Here is a 20,652-nt window from a genome sequence, read left to right as displayed (position 1 = left end):
TAATTATTTTATTATGTTTTAATTTTATTATTTCCCTTCTACGTGACTTTACCGAAAGAACCAAGAAGATGAATCTCTGCAGTCACGAAAGCTTTAACTCGAAATTCATCACAAGGTATTTTTAGAACAGAACAGTGACGTACACAGTCATTATTTGAAAAGTCACTCGCTTACTGTTCAATGGCGCAACCGTGTATGTGCTATCTGTGGTTATTAAGTGCCACTGTTGCTTTATTATGTTATCAATGTTGATGTAATGTTAAAAATGCATCACGTTAGCTGATTTTTACCACAGTTAGTAACGGAAACAAGGGGTAGATTTACGCCAAAAATTGCGTAAATAGACATATTCACAATCATAAACAACGATCTCAACCACTTCATCATGCCACTGCTGGATGAAGGCCTCCGCATGCCGTGTCGGTCTTGGAGGTCATTTGGCCGTTCTTCATCACGCTGGTCAGTGTGGATTGGTGGAGGGCATGGGTGGCGAGGCCAAGGACTGGTTAAAATATCACTCACCACCGCTGTTAGCTCTAGCTGGGAATGAAAAAAAAACTAAAATAAAAATCAAACTATGTTTTATTTTACCCGGTAAGGCCCACTGAGCTATGTAGCTCTTTTTCAGAAGCGACCTGACCACAAATAATAGCCCAACGAAGTGGCTTATCACGTGGAAATGTATAGCAGCCAAATACTATGAACGCGTGACGTTGATTCTAAATGTAGAGGGAAAAACCGGAGGGCCCGGAGAAAAATCTACCCCACCACGTAACTGTGGCACCAATATGTAATCAAATCATTACAATTGATTACATATCAATTATAATTGATATGTGATGGGCGACGTTCTGGGCAATGGCCCACTTCATAGCACATTTGTGCCTGAAGAAGCGTCTGAAATGTCGCTTACTGTACGTATGCATACTTTAACGCAGCATCTAACAGGCTGCTGGGGCAAGTGCGGTTAGTAGCGAGCAGAGACGCAGACAAAGCTTCCCCGTGTAGCCTCGAATAAACTGCGGGGCAAGTGCGGTTAGTAGCGAGCAGAGACGCAGACAAAGCTCCCCTGTGTAGCCTCTGTCAGACTGCTGGGACAAGTGTGGTTAGTAGGGAGCAGAGACGCAGACAAATCTCCCCTGTGTAGCCTCTAACAGGTTGCTGGGGCAAGTGCGGTTAGTAGCGAGCAGAGACGCAGACAAAGCTGACTCCTGGGGCAAGTGGCCCTGGGAGTGCGGTGCGCTGACGGGACTGCACCACACAGCGCCCCGTCCTTGATTGGCGAGCGAGAGGTTCCTGCCAAAACGACATTGGCGTACACTCGGGCATACGAACAGCTGTCAACCCATACGGGTTATTACTGTGCAGGGAAATTGAGTTTTCAGGTCCATACGGCATGCAGCCGTTGCAATACGGGCAACAACATGTATTGTGTCTGTTTGTTTGTGTTTCTCTCTTGTGATGGGACTTTGTAGGATGAACGTTGAGATGCACAAGGTGGCATGGAGGTGACCAATAATGTCCGAATTGGTCTGACAAGGGGTTGCGTTTGCCTCGCGGCACCTCGTTGCGGGCATCACCTGCTGCCTCTTCCTCCTTGAAGAGTACTGACAGAAGGGGCATGCTGGAGTTCTGGAAGAGGCTCACCACCGTCTCATTCAGCGGGTCCTTGTTCTTCTCAAGCCACCCCTGCGTGTTGTAGCCCACCTGGGAGACGACGCAGTTTTACGTGTTTATATGTTAAATCAGTTCGTCCCCAATTTTCAAGAGAAGTGCATTTCTCCCGACCCCCCCTCCCCAAAGACAAAAATCCCCCCGTATAGTCTTAACAGACTGTTGGGGCAAGTGCTGTTAGCGAGCACCTATGAAGGCCGGAACAGAACACGAGGGGGTGGGTGGCCAGCACCACGCCCGACCGCCTTTGCTGAGGTTATCCATGAGTTGGTGCCCTTCTTCAAGTTGTTCTTGACGAAGGGACATCCTTGAAGCGCTTTCTCTGCTCTCCCCGACGATCCGTTGTAAGGAGATAGTCACAGAATTTAGGAGATCTCGTCAAGTAATCGGAGTTAAACACGAGGGGGCAGCACTTTCATGCACGCTTTGGCACAGAGTCATGTTTGTCGCATTGACAGTCAAGACGGTATTTTATTCATTCTCATCGCCAGAAATTTGGCCAAATGGAAGTGCAGCACACAAATGTCACGCTGCGTCCTTTTTCGTGTTTTTAAATTTTCATGCAGGCATTTTGGTAGCTAGCCTGAGGCAACCGACTCATGATTACACTCGATAGCCCGGTTCAATCACGACCTGATTCAAGCGCGGGCTCTACGCACCGCCGTCTCTGCGCTCCGGACCCCTGAGATAACCTGGCGACCTCCCAACAGCGCGGGGGTAATTGAATTAACCACTAAATTTACACAGCGGCACAATTGCAAAGCGCAACGGGTGCCGGTGTGACAGAGTGACCCTGCGAAGCCCTATAGAAAGTTAACAAGACCAGCCCCTTGTGAAATGTAACAGCACGCTATAAAGCTTCGCCCCCACGCAATTACATTTGATGTTAGAAAACTTGAAGTGCCGTTGCCAGCGAAGCTGGGTGACTCAAGAGTGAAGGTCATTAGCTGATCGATCGGACGGACGGATGCATCACGAACATGACATCAGCGTTCTTCATTCACCCACAACCACTAAACCCCGTCCATTAAATCTCTTTAGTCAAAATTCCCACGTTGGGCTTGGCGGACAAAGCCAATTTGACAGTGGCTGCCCGATGGTGACTGTAACCTGAGCCATCACGCGCTCAGCTTATGCACGACTCGTGTGCACGCTTTGTCGGGATGCCTTTTTACCGTGCCGGCGTAGTGCAGGAGTTCGAAGGTGGCCTCTTGCCCAGCCTTCTTGCCCGCCTTGGGCTTCTGGAATGGCGCAGACTTGCCCAGGTGGTTGTCGTACATGGCCGCCTTGAAGCTGGCGTCCGTGGCCTTGGGGAAGACGCACTGCTCCTCCAGGATGGAGAAGATGCCCATCGGCTGCGCAGGGGAGAAGTACGTTAAAAATAGAAATTGCTGGAAAAAAAAAGCGAACCGCACGTTAAAGGTGGGCTGGGGTGGCAGTGTCGCGGTTAGCGGTTAGCGCTGCACTGCCGCTTGGTTCGTTAGCACCGTGAAGCGGTTAGCGCGACACTGCACGAATGAACCCCGTGACCCAAGTTCGAGTCTCGCTCAAGGCCAACATCGGTGACAATTATTTGAACCGGTCCTGGGCCTCCCCGAGGTCGACTTTTAGCGTTAAGTGAGTGCTAACCTCCGATTTGCACGGTTGGCTACATATGGTGCGAAAGAAGTTCAACATAAATGCAAACTAACGGCATTGGGGAGACAAAGGCGGCCGTTTATGGTGCTCACCACCCACCCCTTCGTGTGCCGTGCCGGCCTTCATAGGTGCTCGTTAACAGCACTTGCCACAACCGTCTGTTACAGGCTATACGGGGGATCTTTGTCTTTGGAGGCAATCTCAATTGGCCATGATGAATGTGGGCAGCCTCGTTGTTGTGAATTTTATGTCCATTGGTAATTGCTTTGGTTTAATTGGGATTCAGGAAGAGCTTCGCATCAAGATGTATTTATGAGCGCTGCCTCTGCCGCTCAGCATGGAAATTCATACTGCTCAGGCCGCGTTCATTACTGGGCCTGTTCGTAACTCTGCGAAACAGCCCAGAACTTGTTTTTCCAATCAACAGCAATAACAAACACAATAAACGCACACCGCACAACATGCATCTGGCCATGGCGCGCATTGGAATGCTGAAATGCCAGGGACATTTTCCCATACAGCCATTTGTAAAGAAGCGAATCTCAGGATTGGATACACGTTGCATGCTTATGGCACGCTTATGGCACTATACACACACACACAAGTAAAGTGTAAGGCAAATTGAAATTTGGACATGAAACCTTCTCCAGGAGGTCAATGCAGGCAGCGAGATCGAGGCCGAAGTCGATGAAGACCCAGTCGATGCCCTCCTTCTTGTACTCCTCCTGCTCCAGCACGAACATGTGGTGGTTGAAGAACTGCTGCAGCTTCTCGTTGGTGAAGTTGATGCACAGCTGCTCGAAGCTGTTGAACTTCACGCAGGCACGTTGGCGACACAACCATAATCATCGTCATCATCGTCGTCGTCATCACAAACGAAGTCATCGTCGCTATCAATATCGGCATCGTCACTCACTCACGTTTAGAACCCATTAGGATTTTCCAGTTTCAACCTTTGAGCCATATAACACTAAGTACTGTGCTCCCACTTTCTGCAGGTGCCATTGTTCTGAGTTGCGTGTGCGCGTGATTGAATCGTGGCAGCGTGTGTGCACTCGCGATTCTAAAGCGACAATCTACACCGTGTACACTTTAATTTCATTTTATTCACGAAAATATTTCACCTGGAAAAATCCCTCCAAATGGAACATCTCATATGCACGGGTGTCCAGGATGACATTGATACGTACGTAGAAATGCTATACATCTCTGCTTGTCTGTTGCATGGGGTTCTGAAATCCATTATGCTGGATGCTGTGTACGTTGCTAGTGCTCTGGATTTTGCACAATGTTTTGGGTTCCATTATTATATAAACCCAATAAAAATGCTTCAAGCCCAGCAACCTCCCACAACCACTAAACATTGGGCCTAGCTTCATCATCTGCTTCACAGTGACGGTGGCCCAGATTAAACTGCACAGCTGTGATTCGCTAGCTATTCAATTGCAACAAAAATGTACATTGTGTATTTATACAGTCGACTGTCATTCCTTGTCAATCACATTTCTTTGATGAAAACTGCATTACATTTTAATTACATGCACGCATTGGTATCAATTACGTTGCAGTATGCCGGATAGTGCCTATACCCAGCATGCATCTCACCCCAGTGTGTCTAGCTGGCAGAGGTTTGACTCTGAAGTTGAAGACAAACGTAATAATCCTCAGTGGGTGATATCTAAACAACAGGTGGAGAGAAGGGCTTTCAATCAACATAACTCACCAGGTTAATGATTCACGTTGTACGGACAAATGTGTTACTCTACACTGCAGAACTTTGCTAATAGGTGTGGGTATTGCAGGACACACAGCATTCAACATCTAATATATATTCAGGGCCTGGCCACACTTTATGGGGCTGGCCGCGTTTCGAGCCGAGCCATAAAGGATGTGTCCTTTACTGTTATTCGTGTTTTTCCCCCGTCAACAAAATGATAGTTAGTTTAACGCACGTCGTACTCAGATTGTAAATGTTGTGGCTTGGCTCTCCACCACACCGGTGTTGCTGTACTAGTGACGAATTGGCACGTTCTGTTTACGTGACAACCCTTACGAGTTGGCTGTGTCGGTGGGTGGCGGGTTTAACAACACATTTATATATTTACGCGATCTAACAAAAAAAAAACCTCTATTAAAAATGATAGTCACGTAGCATTCCAGACTAATTATTATTATTATTGCTCGAGGGCAGTGGTTCTCAACGTTTGTTTGGCTGCTGTAACTCCCCTTGTTGAATCTTGTTACAACCGAGTAACCCACCCCGTCTTGCCTGACCCCCAACATGGTTCTGAGAAATAAATGTTATGAACAATGAACGTAAATATTTTAACCAATTGTCCATTTTGTGAGGTGTCCCTAACTCGCGAGTGACTGCAAGCGAATAATAAGCAATATTTAAAATACATTTTTAAAAAAATACACGCTTTAATGATATTTACTAGTAATGGCAGAACTCCAAGACTCTAGGAAGTGGCCCCGAAGCTTGCCATAACGTAAGGGACCGTGGCCAATTACAGCCAACGTCAGTTGACCGTGGCCAATTAGACCCAAGCCGAAACATTACATATAAAAAAGAATGTTAAAAAATATATATTATTTTTTTATGATAGAATATAGTATTGTCATCAGTATGACATAAGTATACGAAGTTTGCAGTCGATACCACATTGGGAAGTGGGTTAAAATTGAGTTACAAGATTTGAGAACACAACAACAACAACAGACAGAGCGAGTTCATAAAAAGCGTGTAAAAGAATAAAAAAAATCAACGCGGACGCTGCGCGCGTGACATCATTTGTTTGCGCTTTGCTGGGTCCTCTTGTAAACACGCATCGTTTACCATCAACGAGTTTAGAAAGGTCTTTCATATTGTTCTCGGTTACCATGTGGATTGATATTGTGTCTCAGCTATTTTACATCGCCAAATTCTCACGTGACCATTCACCAATGACTCTCGTGCACGGTGATGTAATGTCACACGTTTATACATCACCCTCACGTGGACTCCAGGGGTCAGAGGTCCACGTGCCCCCGGTTGAGAGCCACTGCTCTAGGCACACAACGGGGCAAATGCATCCCGATTCCAGGCGGTGTAACATGTGGAAGGCAAGCGGCTGACGCACACAGCGGTGTAGGAGACAAACGGACGCAGACATTCACCTCAAAGATCTCAAAGCCAGCGATGTCCAGCACGCCGATGAAGTATTGCCGCGGCTTGGTTGTGTCAAGGGTTTTGTTGACGCGAGCCACCAGCCACTTGAACATTCTGTCGTAGATGGCTTTGGCCAAGGCACCGATCGAGGACACGCACTTTTGAGACAAGTACAAAAAACACGGGGGGGGGGGGGGGGGGAATGGAAATACGGAGTCAACATCCAAAAGTAGCCGTCATTATTCCGGTCTGAGAAAGAAAAAACACGCGTGCACTTTCAGACGCTCTTCTGCGTTTTCTCCTGAAGGTAAACAGAGCCAGGATCTATAAATATATACTTGCTTTGTCAAAAAACCCCACGATACATTTGTACGGGCATCAATTCGAGTTACCAGCTGTGTGTTTTAAAGTGAGTGCACATTCACCATACCTCACGGGGTTCACGTGAAAAAGTTAATTACGACATAATTAGGGCTGTTCTGCAAGGGTATTGAATTAGATGATTTTGTAACATATGTCAGTGTGAATTTATACTCTTTGCTTTTTTCGGTAAAGTCACGGAGGTAAACATTTTAAATAAATTAAATAACGGTGTGCTTTCACTACGTTGTCCCCACCTGAAGAAGGACGCTTGCATTGCGCCCGAAACGTCGTGATTTAATTTATTAATTTTTTTTACCTACGTGACTTTACCGAAGAAACCAAAGAGTATGGATCCTTGCACTCACGAAAACTTCAAATCTAGAAAGTGTGATTTTAGTACAAAAAAAATGCAAAGCGAGTGAGGCAAGGCCCTGCTACTAATGCAGTATGTTCCATTCCCCGCCAGACGATGATACTCGATAACAGACGTGATTAATGATTGCAACACCCTTGCACAACTGAACATGAGAAGGGGCAGCGAGCTGTTATAAATATTTTTTTCTTATCGACAATAGCACATAGACAAAACGGTTATCTGGCACGGTGTAACCTTCATATCATACCTGATCCATGTTTTGGCTCTTCTGCACGTATTCATTTCCAACCTTGACTTTGGGCCGCGTGATGCCCTTTTGCAGCTCGCTTGAGTCAATCCCTGCCAGGCAAGCCACTCGGTCCGCCACTACACACCATCAAAGCAGAACGCCACACCAACGGGGCAAGAAACGTGTTTTATGAATGTGAGTGAGCGTTTTTCAAATTAAATGTCAATCATTGCTCGTGGCTTTCATCATCGAATGAGGAATGAGGCTGTGCCGATCTCCTGTTTACAGCCCAGCCCAGTCATGGACATGTCCACATTCCTCTGGTAACCACGGTTGACTTCTAGCGAGATAACTAATTTTAGTTTCCCTTTAACAATACATACATTCAATTTGTTTAAAGGTACTGCATGCATTATTGCTTTTACTTACGGATACATATACGTTATACATTTGTTGCATAACATTCGTGTTTTCCTTCTTTAATTTGTTTATACCGGAGGAGGCCAATTAGCTACAAAGCAGATATCCAGTCGGGGCGGCTCAGCAAGTTATGACAACAAGCAATGCAACAAACAATCGGAGTGCAAAATAGAAAAAAAGGTTGGCAAGCCGCGAAAAACAAATACATCAAAATAAATGAAAGCATACAAGTAGAAATTGCATAAGTGCATACATTTATCATACTTAACAGAGCTTTATTTATTTAGTCAAGTTGAGAGGATGCGATAATCAGAAGTCCTGATGAGTTCTCTACCTCTGCTGATTTTAAGAATTGCCAAAGATGTGAATGCAGGAATCTCCTGACCTGGTGCCTTGAGACTCACTTTAGCTTTCTATAATAATTGGTGTTATAATGTTATCATTATGAATAAACACATTTCTTCAATGGGAATAACAATCAATGTAATTGGAAATAGTTTGTCATTCAGACATTTTAGGCAGTGTAGTTTTTCTCCCAATGCCTTTGTCATTTTGCATTAAAAAAAAAACCTTTTAATCATAACAATGGCACGTGTAGCATGATGTGTAATTCAATATACTTATGAAACATGATACTTTTTCGTTTCAATTAAATATTTGAGTGGTTGACAAGAACCAAAAAAACATTACCTGTGAAGTGAATAAAATACAACCCAATACTCACCGAAACAATGTTCACATTTCTACTTCTTAGAGGGGTTGGTGGTTCATGATACAATAGTAACTCACAATCTTGAACGATTCGTCTAAGAATGTGTGACAACGTTTAAGATTCGCATCGCAACAGTGACTAAGAACATCGCCTGGACTAACGGTTGTGAACAGACAATGGAATCTTAGCTTCTGCGGGGCGGGGAAGGGGGGGGGGCAAAACATTCATTGGAGGCAAGGAATTGGCCTTTGGGATGGATGGGCAAGGCACAGCTGACTGCTATTTAATCTGTCGTCGGAGAGATGCACCGTGGCTAGGATGCTGAATGGAATAATTTTCTCAGTACGACGACCTACTCGTGGTCAATGCTTCCTGCAAGACCTCCATCAAATAGTGACCACGTCGTGCCTTCGCTCAGTATGCAGCTTTAGAGTTTATATTGACATTCAGTTGTGTATTGTTTGAGATAATGCCATGTGGAGGTCACCGGCTGCATCACGGAGTTATTTTTTTTTTTATTCCGAGGGCCAATTTAGGAAGCGACTTTGTACTATCTTTTTTTAAAGGGGCAAATTTATCATGAAAATAAACAAACAAAGATGCACTATCCCGTTGCTGCATACCACCTGCGATGCACATGAACCAGCCGGGAGATCATTAAAAACCATTGCACATGAAGTTTGCTGCGAGACTCACAGACAATACGTTCTCTGGCACGACGAAACGTCCAGTGCACAAAGCAAAAGGGCCACATAGCAAACCTTCTGTGCCATCGACCTCCGCCTGCTCCTCTCGGGGCTTCTGCCGAAACTTCATGTTGCCGAAGTGCATGATCCCGCCCGTCAATTTGTACAGACTCATCTTTTCTTCCGGAGTGAAGCCCAACACATCAAAGGCTTCCTGCCAAACAAGCAACAGGAAAGAAGACATCTCAAAAACAAAACAAACCATTTGCAAACGCACTTTTTTTGTATCTTCTTAAGATCAATGAACGTAATAGCCAATGGCGGAGCCAGGATTTTCAGGTAAGGGGGGCAACCCCTCCAGCAATGAAACATGATAGAGGAGTTGTTAGTAAGTAAGGACTTGTTTCTTCGACGCGTGTGCGGCGATGGCGCAGCCATCGATCGAGGGTCGAATTCGAACCGCGTTGTGTGATCGGCATCGCGCTCGCTGAAGCTGTTGATGCCTTCAGGGATGTCGTGAACTGAATACGAAACTGCGCACAATTCTGTGAGTCACTTATAACTGCTTTGCCGTTACTTATTGCCAATGATGGACTCAGACTATTGTCCTATCAACTCATAGAGTCCATAGCACATAATATATGATACACAGTGGCAGTGGGGGTCGCAAAATGCCGATTTATTACTAATAAACCCCAATGATCCGATCGAAATTAGGGATTTCGATCTGATCATTGGGGGGGCACGTGCCACCCCTCCCAACTGGCTCTGCCAGTGATAATAGCCACCAATTTTTGTAATGAACATCGACGCTTATATTTTATATAACCATATATTATTAGTAGTTGAAAAAGTAAGATTAGACGTGTTAAGTAACAAGTTATGATGACCTCGGAATAATAACAGTAGTGTTTGCAAATATATATTTTAAACAGAAATGACACACGTGGATTTGTCTTTTTGGACAGCCATCATTGTTAGTCTACTCTAACGATGATAATAAAAACAACAAAAAAGAGTGTTGCACATTGCCACGTGTAAAAAAAAAACACGTGTGTATTTTCCTACTCTATCATTGTTTATTTAATCCATTGATAATAATAATAATGATGAAAAAAATATTTTTCACATTGCCACGTGTAAAAAAAAAACACGTGTGTATTTTCCTACTTTGCTGTTCGCCGTATGTTAAACACCTGTCAAGAAGAGTCACAAGTGCAGTGTTGTTTTTGGCTCGCTGCCTCGACAGTCTGTGGCAAGCGTCATATTGGCCACCTCCTAGAAGCCACTGCCGTCTGGTTTGTGACAAAACAAGCAAGCAAGACAATGCCCTCCCTTCACGTACACGTCCCTCGACGCTTCACATCAGCCACGTGGCTTTCTCGGTGTGCGTAAGTTCTGCAAAATTGGTTTAGACACAATCAAACTATGGAGCGGTTTCAACGGTGTCTCATCAGCAAAGTCAGTCTTGTTTGAACCAATCCTAGTGAACGGACAAATGTTACTAAGTAAGGACCCTCTCCGTTATATATGGGTCTTCGTTTGATGGACCGATATGTGAAGGAAGCTTATTGTCCGCTTATTTATTTTGCTACTTATGTTCTCGACAGTGACCTAATGCTTATCTTCAGACTTGATTTAACGTTCCCAAAGAGACTATCCGTAGTGTCCACATATCATGTTTATACCCAACGCATACAGTGACTTTATTATGTTTATCTAACCAGGTAAGGCCCACTGAGCTCTGCAGCTCTTTATAAGAAGTGGCCTCGCTATCGAAAATGAGAGCTCAACGAAGTGACGAGTCATCACGTGGACGTTTATAGCAGGCAAATACTCCAAAACAAGGTTTTTAGTTACGACCTGAAAATTATGGCCTTGCACCATTATTTTTTGTTGTTGTGGTAACATTATATAATAATTCGAATAATTACAGGCCATGGTCAATCCACTGCTGGACGAAGGCCTGCCCACACCTCATCAGTCACGTGTGGTTTATTTGCCCACACTTTTCCATGCTGGTGAGTGCGTGTTGGTGGCATGAGTGAGGCCAGCCTGGTTCAGGCATCACTCATGGTTGATGTAAGCCACGGCGAGGAACTACACAAATGAAGTGCATAGCCAATCTTCTTGGTTCTATCGGTAAAGTCACGTAGAAGGAAAATAATAAAATAATAAAAATAAAACATAATAAAATAATTCTCACGACGTTTCAGCCACAACGCAAGCAGCCGTCTTCAGGTGGAGAACAGGTCTGTCAAGTAGACAGAGTCTGAATTGGCTGCTTGCGTTGTGGCCGAAACGTCGTGAGAATTATTTTATTATGTTTTATTTTTATTATTTTATTATTTTCCTTCTACGTGACTTTACCGAAAGAACCAAGAAGATGAATCCCCGCAGTCGCGAAAGCTTTAAATCGAAATTTAATGCATAGCCAATGTTAACGCAATTGTGTTTTGTTCAGCCATAGGTGACCAGGCTCAAACCATCACCTACCAGCATGTATTGTTTAGTTATCAACTTGTGAACCAGCTGGACCAAAATTTGTCTTGAACATTAAACCATCACCTTGATGATACCACAGAACTCAATCCACAATAATTATAATGCTCACCACGTTTCTAATACCCACAATGCAGCACTTGGAATAGAGATTGGCCCGCTATTGCGTGTGCCACCAACATTTAGGGAGCAGATCATTCATCGGCCCCAAATGGCAGACTCAAGTGCCATTTGCAGTCAGACTAAAGCCCATTCACATGCCAGTGCTGTAAATAACTCGTGAGGCATAGGGAGAGCTGCCCCTGGGGATCCCCTTGGTTCAACTGCAGCAGGGCATTGAAATGGTTGAGATGGGATGATGTGAGTCGTTTTGAGTTGCTAAGGCTATAGAAGCACTCTATAAACGAAAATCCGTATCCTTGTACAGAAACCTGACATTTTACCGTCGAGTATTTAACAGAGCCTACCGCCGGTTGCTTTCGCGCGAACACGTTTTTGAAACCCACGGCGCTGCGGCGACACGCATCTGCCACTCATTTTTTTTGCCGCATCGACACGAAAAAAACCCACCACCCCGCGTGAACGTTTTGAACAGTGAGCGCAGGCTGACAAAAAGGCCGCGCCGTTGCTTAGAAATCGACGTACGTCGGTAAGCATCATTTCTTCGGCGTCGTCCATGTTTTCAACAGAGGTGACGCCCTGGGAGATGGAGGCATACTCCTTCGGGTTATTGACCAGACCGACTTCCTCTGAATGGATAAAAACGAGACAAAAGAGTAGAGACGTGAGCGCAACTGCATGTTCTAACAAGAAAAGTTGGACTAAAAACAAAAAAATGTCGGTGATTGTTTTCAGTTGTATGTGTAAGAAAAAAAGCTCTGACAATTAACGCATGCGTTGGTTTACCTCATGAAAACCGTGGCACCATTAACGCACAAACGACGTGATTTAAATTACATCTACCGCTTGTTAAGGTCAAAGATTTTAGCCGTTTCAGAAACGTCTTGGAAGCCTCACCCAGGAGGTTGGGTACTTTCCCCGAGAGGAGTTGATAGAAGATGTGATAGCCTCGTTCTGCAGGCTGCTGGGAGATTACCCGAGACTTTTCCAGCAGATCTGGGGAAAAAATGCAGACCGTCCCAGAATGAGCAGTGATCATAAAAAAATAATATTAGCGTATATAAATTTAGCAAACATGTCACTTGTATAATGAAGAAGTAAATATGCGTTAAAAGGCAGCTGCACTTACATGTTTCAATATCCGCTCCGGAAAGTTTTCCAGACACGGCGAAATGGATTCTTATGAATTTTCCCTATTAAGGCAAAAAAAGCATGAATCTACATTGAAGCATGCGTGCATTAAAACATACACAGATCACATTTAGTGGAGACAAAGTGAATGAATTATGACTCTTTTTACATCGTTTTTTCATGTCATGTGTGCGTCTCAGGACACTGGCTTCGTAGCAATCGTGCTCGAACTGCTGCGCCACCACCCAGAGACGCAAAAACTGTTATTTTCCCCTCGAGTAAAACCGTATCGAAAAGCCGAACCAATATAAGACTTACAAATCGGGATGAGTTGTTGTTTCTTGTGGTCTTGGCGTTGCCAAAGGCCTCCAGCACAGGGTTGGCCTGGATGATTTGATCCTCCAGGGAGCCCTATGCATGAAAGGAAAAGTACGTTAAGTTTTGCCTGCTGCAGGCAAAAAAGCAGAACAGTCTGCAAGGTTACCCTTTGTTACGTTGAGTGACTTGAAATATACTGTGAGATTGCCGCTGTTGTAAAGCACAGGTATGCTTTCTGCTTTTTCATAACAGAGACCAAAAATATAAATGGGAAGCTAAATAATAATTGTAAAGTCTCATTATAACCATAGCGCAGCAAACGCTGTCATACACATCGACCACAAACTTGGACGAGTGGCTCACGATCCAATTTCTTCTTCTTTCAATCGCTATGCCCATGATGCACAAACCCCCGGATTCAAACGCTCGGCTCCACCAGACACAAATACACACATTCCCAATTGCAAAGCATTGAAACACAATTGATTATTCTTTTTTGTGACCAACCCCATCCTCATTTAATATACAGAGGAACTTATCAGTTCGGGGGTGGGAAGGGCGCATTGTTTCACGACACAATCTCGATGTGTAAAGTGTCTGAATTGAATTGTTTTTCCTGTTGTGCAATCGGAGATGACTGATCGGGCTCTGGGTCGTGAGCGGTGATCATGTGAGAGGGGACACGGGGGGATTGCAAATCTGTGAAGCATGGCGGAGGGAATCGGCCAATGTGGGGGTCTTAACGTGGTTATGAAAGGTAAATCAGAATCAGAATATGTATTTATCCTGGAGAAATCCAATGAACTATAAAGCTCCTATTTCACAGATGTTCAGTAGGAGCGGGTCAAAAAGTTACAACAACAAACAATACACAAAAACAAACACGATGGGAGTGCAAAGTATAGGAAAGATAAACAGACGACAAAAAATAGATGCATTTAAAAAAATACAGAGTATATGAGCAATGCAATTGTTTGCAAATGTGCTGGAGCTCTCGAGGGGTCTCTACATGGTAATTTGGCCTACTCTTCCACGCTGGCCAGACGTCTTGGAAGAGTACCCACGCTCTACCCCAGCACAAGTGGCACACGCTGTTTACCAGTCACGTACTGCTGGGTGGACAGAGGTGGGTTGGGGGGATTTAAGAAACTTAATATCACAACAGGGTTGTCCAGCAGCGGGAGACATGTAATTTGGGACTGTTCTGGAAGGAGAATAAAACAAGCCTTAATGAATTATTAAATATTAAACATGATGCCTAGAGGTTGAAGCTGTATGTGGTAATAATAATAATGATAAGCACCATCTAAAAAAACAAACTTGAAAATAACTTTAATTACCAACGGACATAACAGTTCGATACCACCGTTCCCACAATGCACTATTTGAGCGCAGCAGCAGCGGATAGACTTTTCTCTCCGCAGATAAGCTGCCTAGGGCTCCACGCATGCAGCACGATGGCCACACGTACGTGTAAAGTGTCGTCTAACAGCACCGTCACCTTGCTCTGGTCGATCTGTTTGTTGCCTCCTCCAATGTTGGCAAAGTACTGGATGACCTTTTTAGTGTTCTCAGTCTTGCCGGCACCGGATTCCCCGCTGATGCCATGGGACATGGGAAGGAAAATAACAAAATATACAATAAAAAAATGCATGCGACCACCACTGTAATCATCATCATCATCACCAGGCTATCGTCAGGCGGTATAGCACGTGGCAGCCCCAACGTTCGAAATCTGAAACGGTGACAGCAAGAGTGCCTTCTGCATAAAGCGGCAGTGTAAGTCAAACATTTATTTTTCCACGTATTTATTACGTATCCCACTGGGTGCGACGTTCATTGTATTTTATATATTGTAAATGCGTGTATGCGTGTCATTATGTGTTTGCTATGTATGTGTCAAGAGACACCCAAATAAAATATTTTAATAAATACGTTAAAAAATTTAAGCCCATTGCGGCCCCTAAGTAGCAAAACTCTCTTGTTGTGTGCCCCCCTTTCAAATCAAACAATCCGAGTGAGATGACAGAAGAGATATTGACAAGAGCGACGAGAGGTACATGTGTAGTGAGATAAGATACATCTAGACAAAGTAGAGGATGTAGTGTGAGGTAAAAGAAGATATACAAACAAGATATACATTATAAAAATTAATTTATTTTAATGTGTGATAGTAATTAAATTTGAGCTGATATTTCATGCACCTCAAGGTTTTCATGAATATGGAGCCTCTTGAGCTTCTTATTGCCTCACTAGCTTTTCCTTTAATAAAATAATAATTCGTATTATAACGTTTAAGCCTTTCTCAATCCACTGCTGGATGAGGGCCTCCCAACTTCGCCATGCTGTTCAGTGCAGGTTGGTGCAGTGGGGCTGTTAGAATAGTTCAGATGTGGTTGGCCAGCGACGCTACATTTGGCCGTGAATCAAACCCTCATATAAATAAATCATGTACAGCATAAATAATTACTCACGTAATCAGCATAGACTGGTTGGCTTTATCTGCAGGTAAAAAAAACATGAGATCATTACAAAAAAATGCACGCAACAATAATATGGCGATGCTCTATCGAGTGTGCATACCCATGCATGTTGATTCACAAGTTTGCATCATTAGCCATGATGGATGAAGTCCTTTCCGAGCCACCGCCACCTGTCAAGATTCCAGCGACATAACTATACATCCAGTACCTGCGCACAAAACCCATCTCATCACTCCATCTCTTTGGTGGACGTCCAGCCCCCCCCTGGACGCATTCCCATCCCTCTGCCGCCGCTCCGTTATTTTATTCTTGACCCCTTCTGTCCAAGGCCCAACCGCTCACCTTTCTCCATCTGCGGACAATCTCCAGTGTGTCGGTGCTCCTGTCTTCCCGGCACATCGCCGCGATTCCGAGCGCACGAGCGAGGCAAAATCGTAACGCAAATCGCACGGCGCGCAGCGGGAGTGAGGAGGTGGGCTTTGCTCCGCGGAGCCGCTTACTTATCAGCATGTCGCTGTAGGCATTGTCGGAGATGGAGAAGAGGTGAGGTGGCACCTCGTTGCGCTTCTTGCCACGGTACATCTTGGCAACTCTGCTCCCGTATATGGGCAGCCACTTGTACGGGTTGATGGTGACGCAGAAGAGCCCAGAGTAGGTCTGCACACAGCAGAATGTTCTTAGGTTTTTTCGGTAAAGTCACGTAGGTACATTTTTTAACATTAATGAAAGTAAAATAAAAAATAAAATAAAAATCACGACGTTTCGGAGGCAACACAAGCTTCCGTCTTCAGGTGGAACCGTCACAGCACGAGACAGCTATTTAAAATTGTACTTTTATTAATTTATTTATTTTTTACCTACGTGACTTTACCGAAAAAACCTAAGAATATGAATCCTTGCAGTCACGAAAGCTTCAAATCTACACAGCAGAATGTTTACGATCAGAGTCTTTACGTCGACTTTGGAGGATATCCGATGAGCTGCACGGCTCTTTCGCACCGTTATCTCGCGGGGGAATGTTGCCGGACACCCGGTCTCTTTATAAAAAATGTTCTATTAATTTGAAGAATTGCTGTTAACATCGATCAATGTGGTTTTTTGTTGTATAGTGCACTTCACATCAATAAAGGCATCTCTGAGCACTTGATGTAAAAATACATTCTTGACGGTCAAATAGTCAGCATCAGTTTTGTACAATTCGTGGTGTTTTATAAAAATAAAGGCATTTAACATGTTCACATCCTACCATATTTATCATATTCTTAAAAAGAGAAGTCACTAAATCATAACAATGTCCTGCATCAAATGAACAAATACACAATTGAAGTATGGTGGGTGACATTTACTGTACAGTATGTTAGTAACAACGGTGATTTTACATTTTCTCTGTTCATAGTTCACAATTATAATTGGCCTGATGGACCCTGAATTTTTCATCACAAAGTATGTTACAACATTCTCTGTCATTGTTAACATGATGATGTATTCATCTTTACATGTGCTTCTGAATGCCTTTAAATAGCAAACATTTTTTTATTATTATTATACATATCATTGTGATATGCGGGTCTGCCAAACATACTTTATTTACAATGTGCCAGATTGAACTCAGGTTGACAACGACTCATCGCCCAAATCCACTAACTACTAACTGCTGCGATAACAAAACAACAAACGGCATAGCAATCTATGCAGTGCTGTGTATATCCGTGATTGAATGAAACGTCTATCTGACTTGTCGAGTATAAACAAACCCAAACCCTCCCCATCCTCCATACAAAGTAAAGCGCACACACAATTCACAAAAATATCATACGCACGTAGATGCGCATTTTGACGTATCTCTCCTTGAGGTTGTTGAGAACGCTGGCTTCGTTGAGGAAGGTGAGGTTGGCCATGTCTTCTATCTGCTCAAACTTGGGAGGGTTCATCTCCTGCACGATGTCCTTCTTCACCTTGGCGATCTGCGCACAAGAACAAGCGACGTTCTGCAATAAGCCACAAACGTAAGCTACCTGGTGACTATGAATGAGGTCCTGTGGTAGCAAGCTTTAGTGATAGCAAGCTTGACAGTAAAAACAAGCTTTATTGTAAAAATGTAAAGGTGCAGGCCCTGCGATTGTTCGCCCACACTGCTGCTGACTGACGGGATCTAGGCTACTTTGGCCTTCTCTTCTACGCTGGCCAGACGTCTTTGGAAGAGGTGGGAATACCGTACACATTTCTGCTGCTGGGTGGATAGAGACCGGTGGATTAGAACAAACATTAGCCAAATGTTTCCCGCCGTTGAGCCAAAAGATTGAAGCTCCGCAACTTTTGGAATCGCAAGCCCGGTGCGATAACCGTCGCATCGTGGCATCTTCCCTCGTTTTGCTTTTCTTTTATGCAAGGCCGTAGCCATGGAGTCAGCATTGGGGGGGACCAAATCTTCCAGGGTGTCTGGGGGTCCCAACCCAGAAAAATATTTAAATTTGAAAACTAATTTCCTGCCTAAAATATTAAAAAATTCACTAACACATGGGATGGACTTCTTTTTTTTTAACCAAAATGTCGAATAGTGTATTGTGTTACATTACTCTGTTTTACTTTTTTTTTTACCATTTCTTGTTTCATTGTATGTAATGGCAGAGATTAGGAATTTATAAAGTACAACCATAACCACAATCATATAAACAGAAATCTATTTTATAGCAATATATTGGGGGGAACATTTTGAGCATATTTTAATATTGGGGGGATGTTTCCCCCCAATATACATTATAATTGCGGCCTTGTTTTTATGTCCCCAGACATCCCTAACATTTTGTCGTCGAGCAGCCGACGTGTTGTGTTTTGTTGTTTTTACAACACGCGACCGAATCACAAACCTCATTATTGACGGTAAACTTGACGGACACGGTGTTGTCTCCGTGATCATCCTGGATCAGCGCCTGCATGAAGCCCTCCTTCTCATCTTTGACCCAACAGTTTTTCTTGATGTCAAAGGGACGGGCTTGGAACTCCAGCTTCTCCGAATCCGTGGGCTTCAGGAATGGCATGGGGTCCTCATCGTCGCCACACTCACCTTTGTACGGCATGGTGACGTCTGGATCAGAGAAGTTGACTCAGCCTTATACTGCAAACAGAGAAGAATTGAAACAATGATGACAGGACGTACCTCGACGAGGACAGACGCGGCTCAAGTCAAATGTCATTCCTGGCGATCAACTCTTGCTTCATTTCGTAAACGTGTCCGTTCTGGGTTCCGTGAGCCAATGGTTATTGATTACGTATTGGTGAATTTACATTGGTTATATTGGATTCACCTGGAATTTTAAAAAAAGATGTCACATTTTGTCGGCTGAAACCAGTTTTAAAGGAACCTTACAAAAAGTAAATGTATTGTCAGGTGTGTTTTTTAAAGTCACACAGCATGTGTTCATGTTGTTGTTACGCTTCACCGAATTAACTTGTTTGAGTTGTAAACAAGAGATGGGGAATTTTCAAATCAACTTCTGCTAATTCTGTCAAAATAGGCAGAGCGTTGTGTTTCCAGGCACACCAAACAATAAACCGACCTGGAAAAAGTCAGCCCCCGAATATCGCGTCGAGTCACGCACGAGCTCAAATATATAGCGGAGTGGCCCCCAACGTGGGCTGGGGAAATTGTCAAAAAATAAACCCAGAAGATTCCACCGTGCGCTGTCGAGGACGTCCTCGGGATATCGTGTTGGAACTTTGTATTTTGGCTTCAACTGATCCCACTCTGGAGGATCAGTGGACGCAAAGAGCTTTAAGCCCTGGTGTCCCTCCAAGGGCACAGTGCATTACTTTCAATTAGACTTTGCAAATAGAAGAACATGACTATAAATATCCAACCACTGTCACACAAAATAATGAGATCTAGCAGATGAATCATTGCATTGTTCAAACCACAACTGATGGTATGTATATTAAAATAATCATTAGTGTATGCGTATCTTTATTATGCGCACGATCATTGTGTATCGATCACAATCGTACTTTTCTGCCTCATGTTACAGAACATTGAACAAAGCAAATTTTTCATAAGTTAATTGAAAATAGGAAAAAATTACCTGTATTTCCTTTGATGTCAGATTGCATGCTGTGCACAATGCACATGCAAATTGACATTCATAGGTTTCTTGGTTCTTTCGGTAAAGTCACGTAGAAGGGAAATAATAAAATAAAAATAAAACATAATAAAATACAAAGACAACGTCTGAATTCAGACGCTGTCTTTCCGACAGCCCTGTTCTTCACCTGAGGACGGCTGCTTGCGTTGTGGCCGAAACGTCGTGAGAATTGTATTTTATTATGTTTTATTTTTATTATTTTATTATTTCCCTTCTACGTGACTTTACCGAGAGAACCAAGAAGATGAATCCCTGCAGTCACGAAATCTTTAAATCGAAAAATGCATATGTTTGTGACAGTACGCGACATACAAAACAAAAATCAGAAGGGGTAGGCAGCAATTTATTACGACAACATTTTTTAAAAGTTAAAGAGGGAACATTCTGTTATAATCAAGAAAATGTTGACGGTATTGAGTTAGATAAGATGTAAAAGCTGTGTCATTCGGTCAATACATGAAATTGATGATCGAGATGGGCAAAATGTTATATTGAAGTGTCAAACTAAATATTGATAAGAGCAACTTTACAAAAAAAAAGTAATATGCTATGTTCTTGTGTTTCTCAGTTTTATGAAAATCAATAGGCAAGTTGTTTTATCTGCAGCGTACGTTTCTCAGTCTTAATCTCTCCATCTTCATAAACCATGTACTCGTGGCTCTCTCATATAAAGGGTTGTATTTTTCGATGTAAACGCTTACCACCAAACTGGC

General features: G+C 43.6%; 1 protein-coding gene across 2 annotated transcripts in view; it reads right to left on the bottom strand.

The window, feature by feature from the left end:
• LOC133353546 (myosin-16-like) overlaps window positions 1–18,912 on the bottom strand; it is an 82,399-nt gene extending 63,487 nt beyond the window's left edge. The window contains exons 1-15 of one of the 2 annotated variants that reach the window (XM_061569867.1): window positions 18,671–18,912; window positions 17,624–17,767; window positions 16,304–16,460; window positions 15,795–15,822; window positions 14,822–14,918; window positions 13,321–13,413; window positions 13,001–13,064; window positions 12,769–12,867; window positions 12,397–12,500; window positions 9,325–9,463; window positions 7,450–7,568; window positions 6,472–6,621; window positions 3,954–4,124; window positions 2,850–3,029; window positions 1,581–1,707 (exon numbers count right to left, since the gene is read on the bottom strand). In XM_061569867.1, the coding sequence (XP_061425851.1) occupies window positions 1,581–1,707; window positions 2,850–3,029; window positions 3,954–4,124; window positions 6,472–6,621; window positions 7,450–7,568; window positions 9,325–9,463; window positions 12,397–12,500; window positions 12,769–12,867; window positions 13,001–13,064; window positions 13,321–13,413; window positions 14,822–14,918; window positions 15,795–15,822; window positions 16,304–16,460; window positions 17,624–17,767; window positions 18,671–18,880 (1,882 nt within the window). In that variant the 5' untranslated portion in view covers window positions 18,881–18,912. Of the gene's footprint in view, window positions 1–1,580; window positions 1,708–2,849; window positions 3,030–3,953; window positions 4,125–6,471; window positions 6,622–7,449; window positions 7,569–9,324; window positions 9,464–12,396; window positions 12,501–12,768; window positions 12,868–13,000; window positions 13,065–13,320; window positions 13,414–14,821; window positions 14,919–15,794; window positions 15,823–15,903; window positions 15,927–16,303; window positions 16,461–17,623; window positions 17,768–18,670 lie in introns of those variants that run through there. The other variant, XM_061569868.1, reaches the window with a different exon arrangement.
• Between the last annotated feature and the right edge of the window lie 1,740 nt (window positions 18,913–20,652).

This window comes from Lethenteron reissneri, chromosome 44, assembly GCF_015708825.2.
Source record: "Lethenteron reissneri isolate LAM-NWPU_2019-01 chromosome 44, ASM1570882v1, whole genome shotgun sequence".
In the NCBI taxonomy this organism is placed as follows: Eukaryota; Metazoa; Chordata; class Hyperoartia; order Petromyzontiformes; family Petromyzontidae; genus Lethenteron; species Lethenteron reissneri.
The sequence above is the reverse complement of the archived record's forward strand: the minus strand, read 5'-3'. Positions and strand labels throughout refer to the sequence as shown.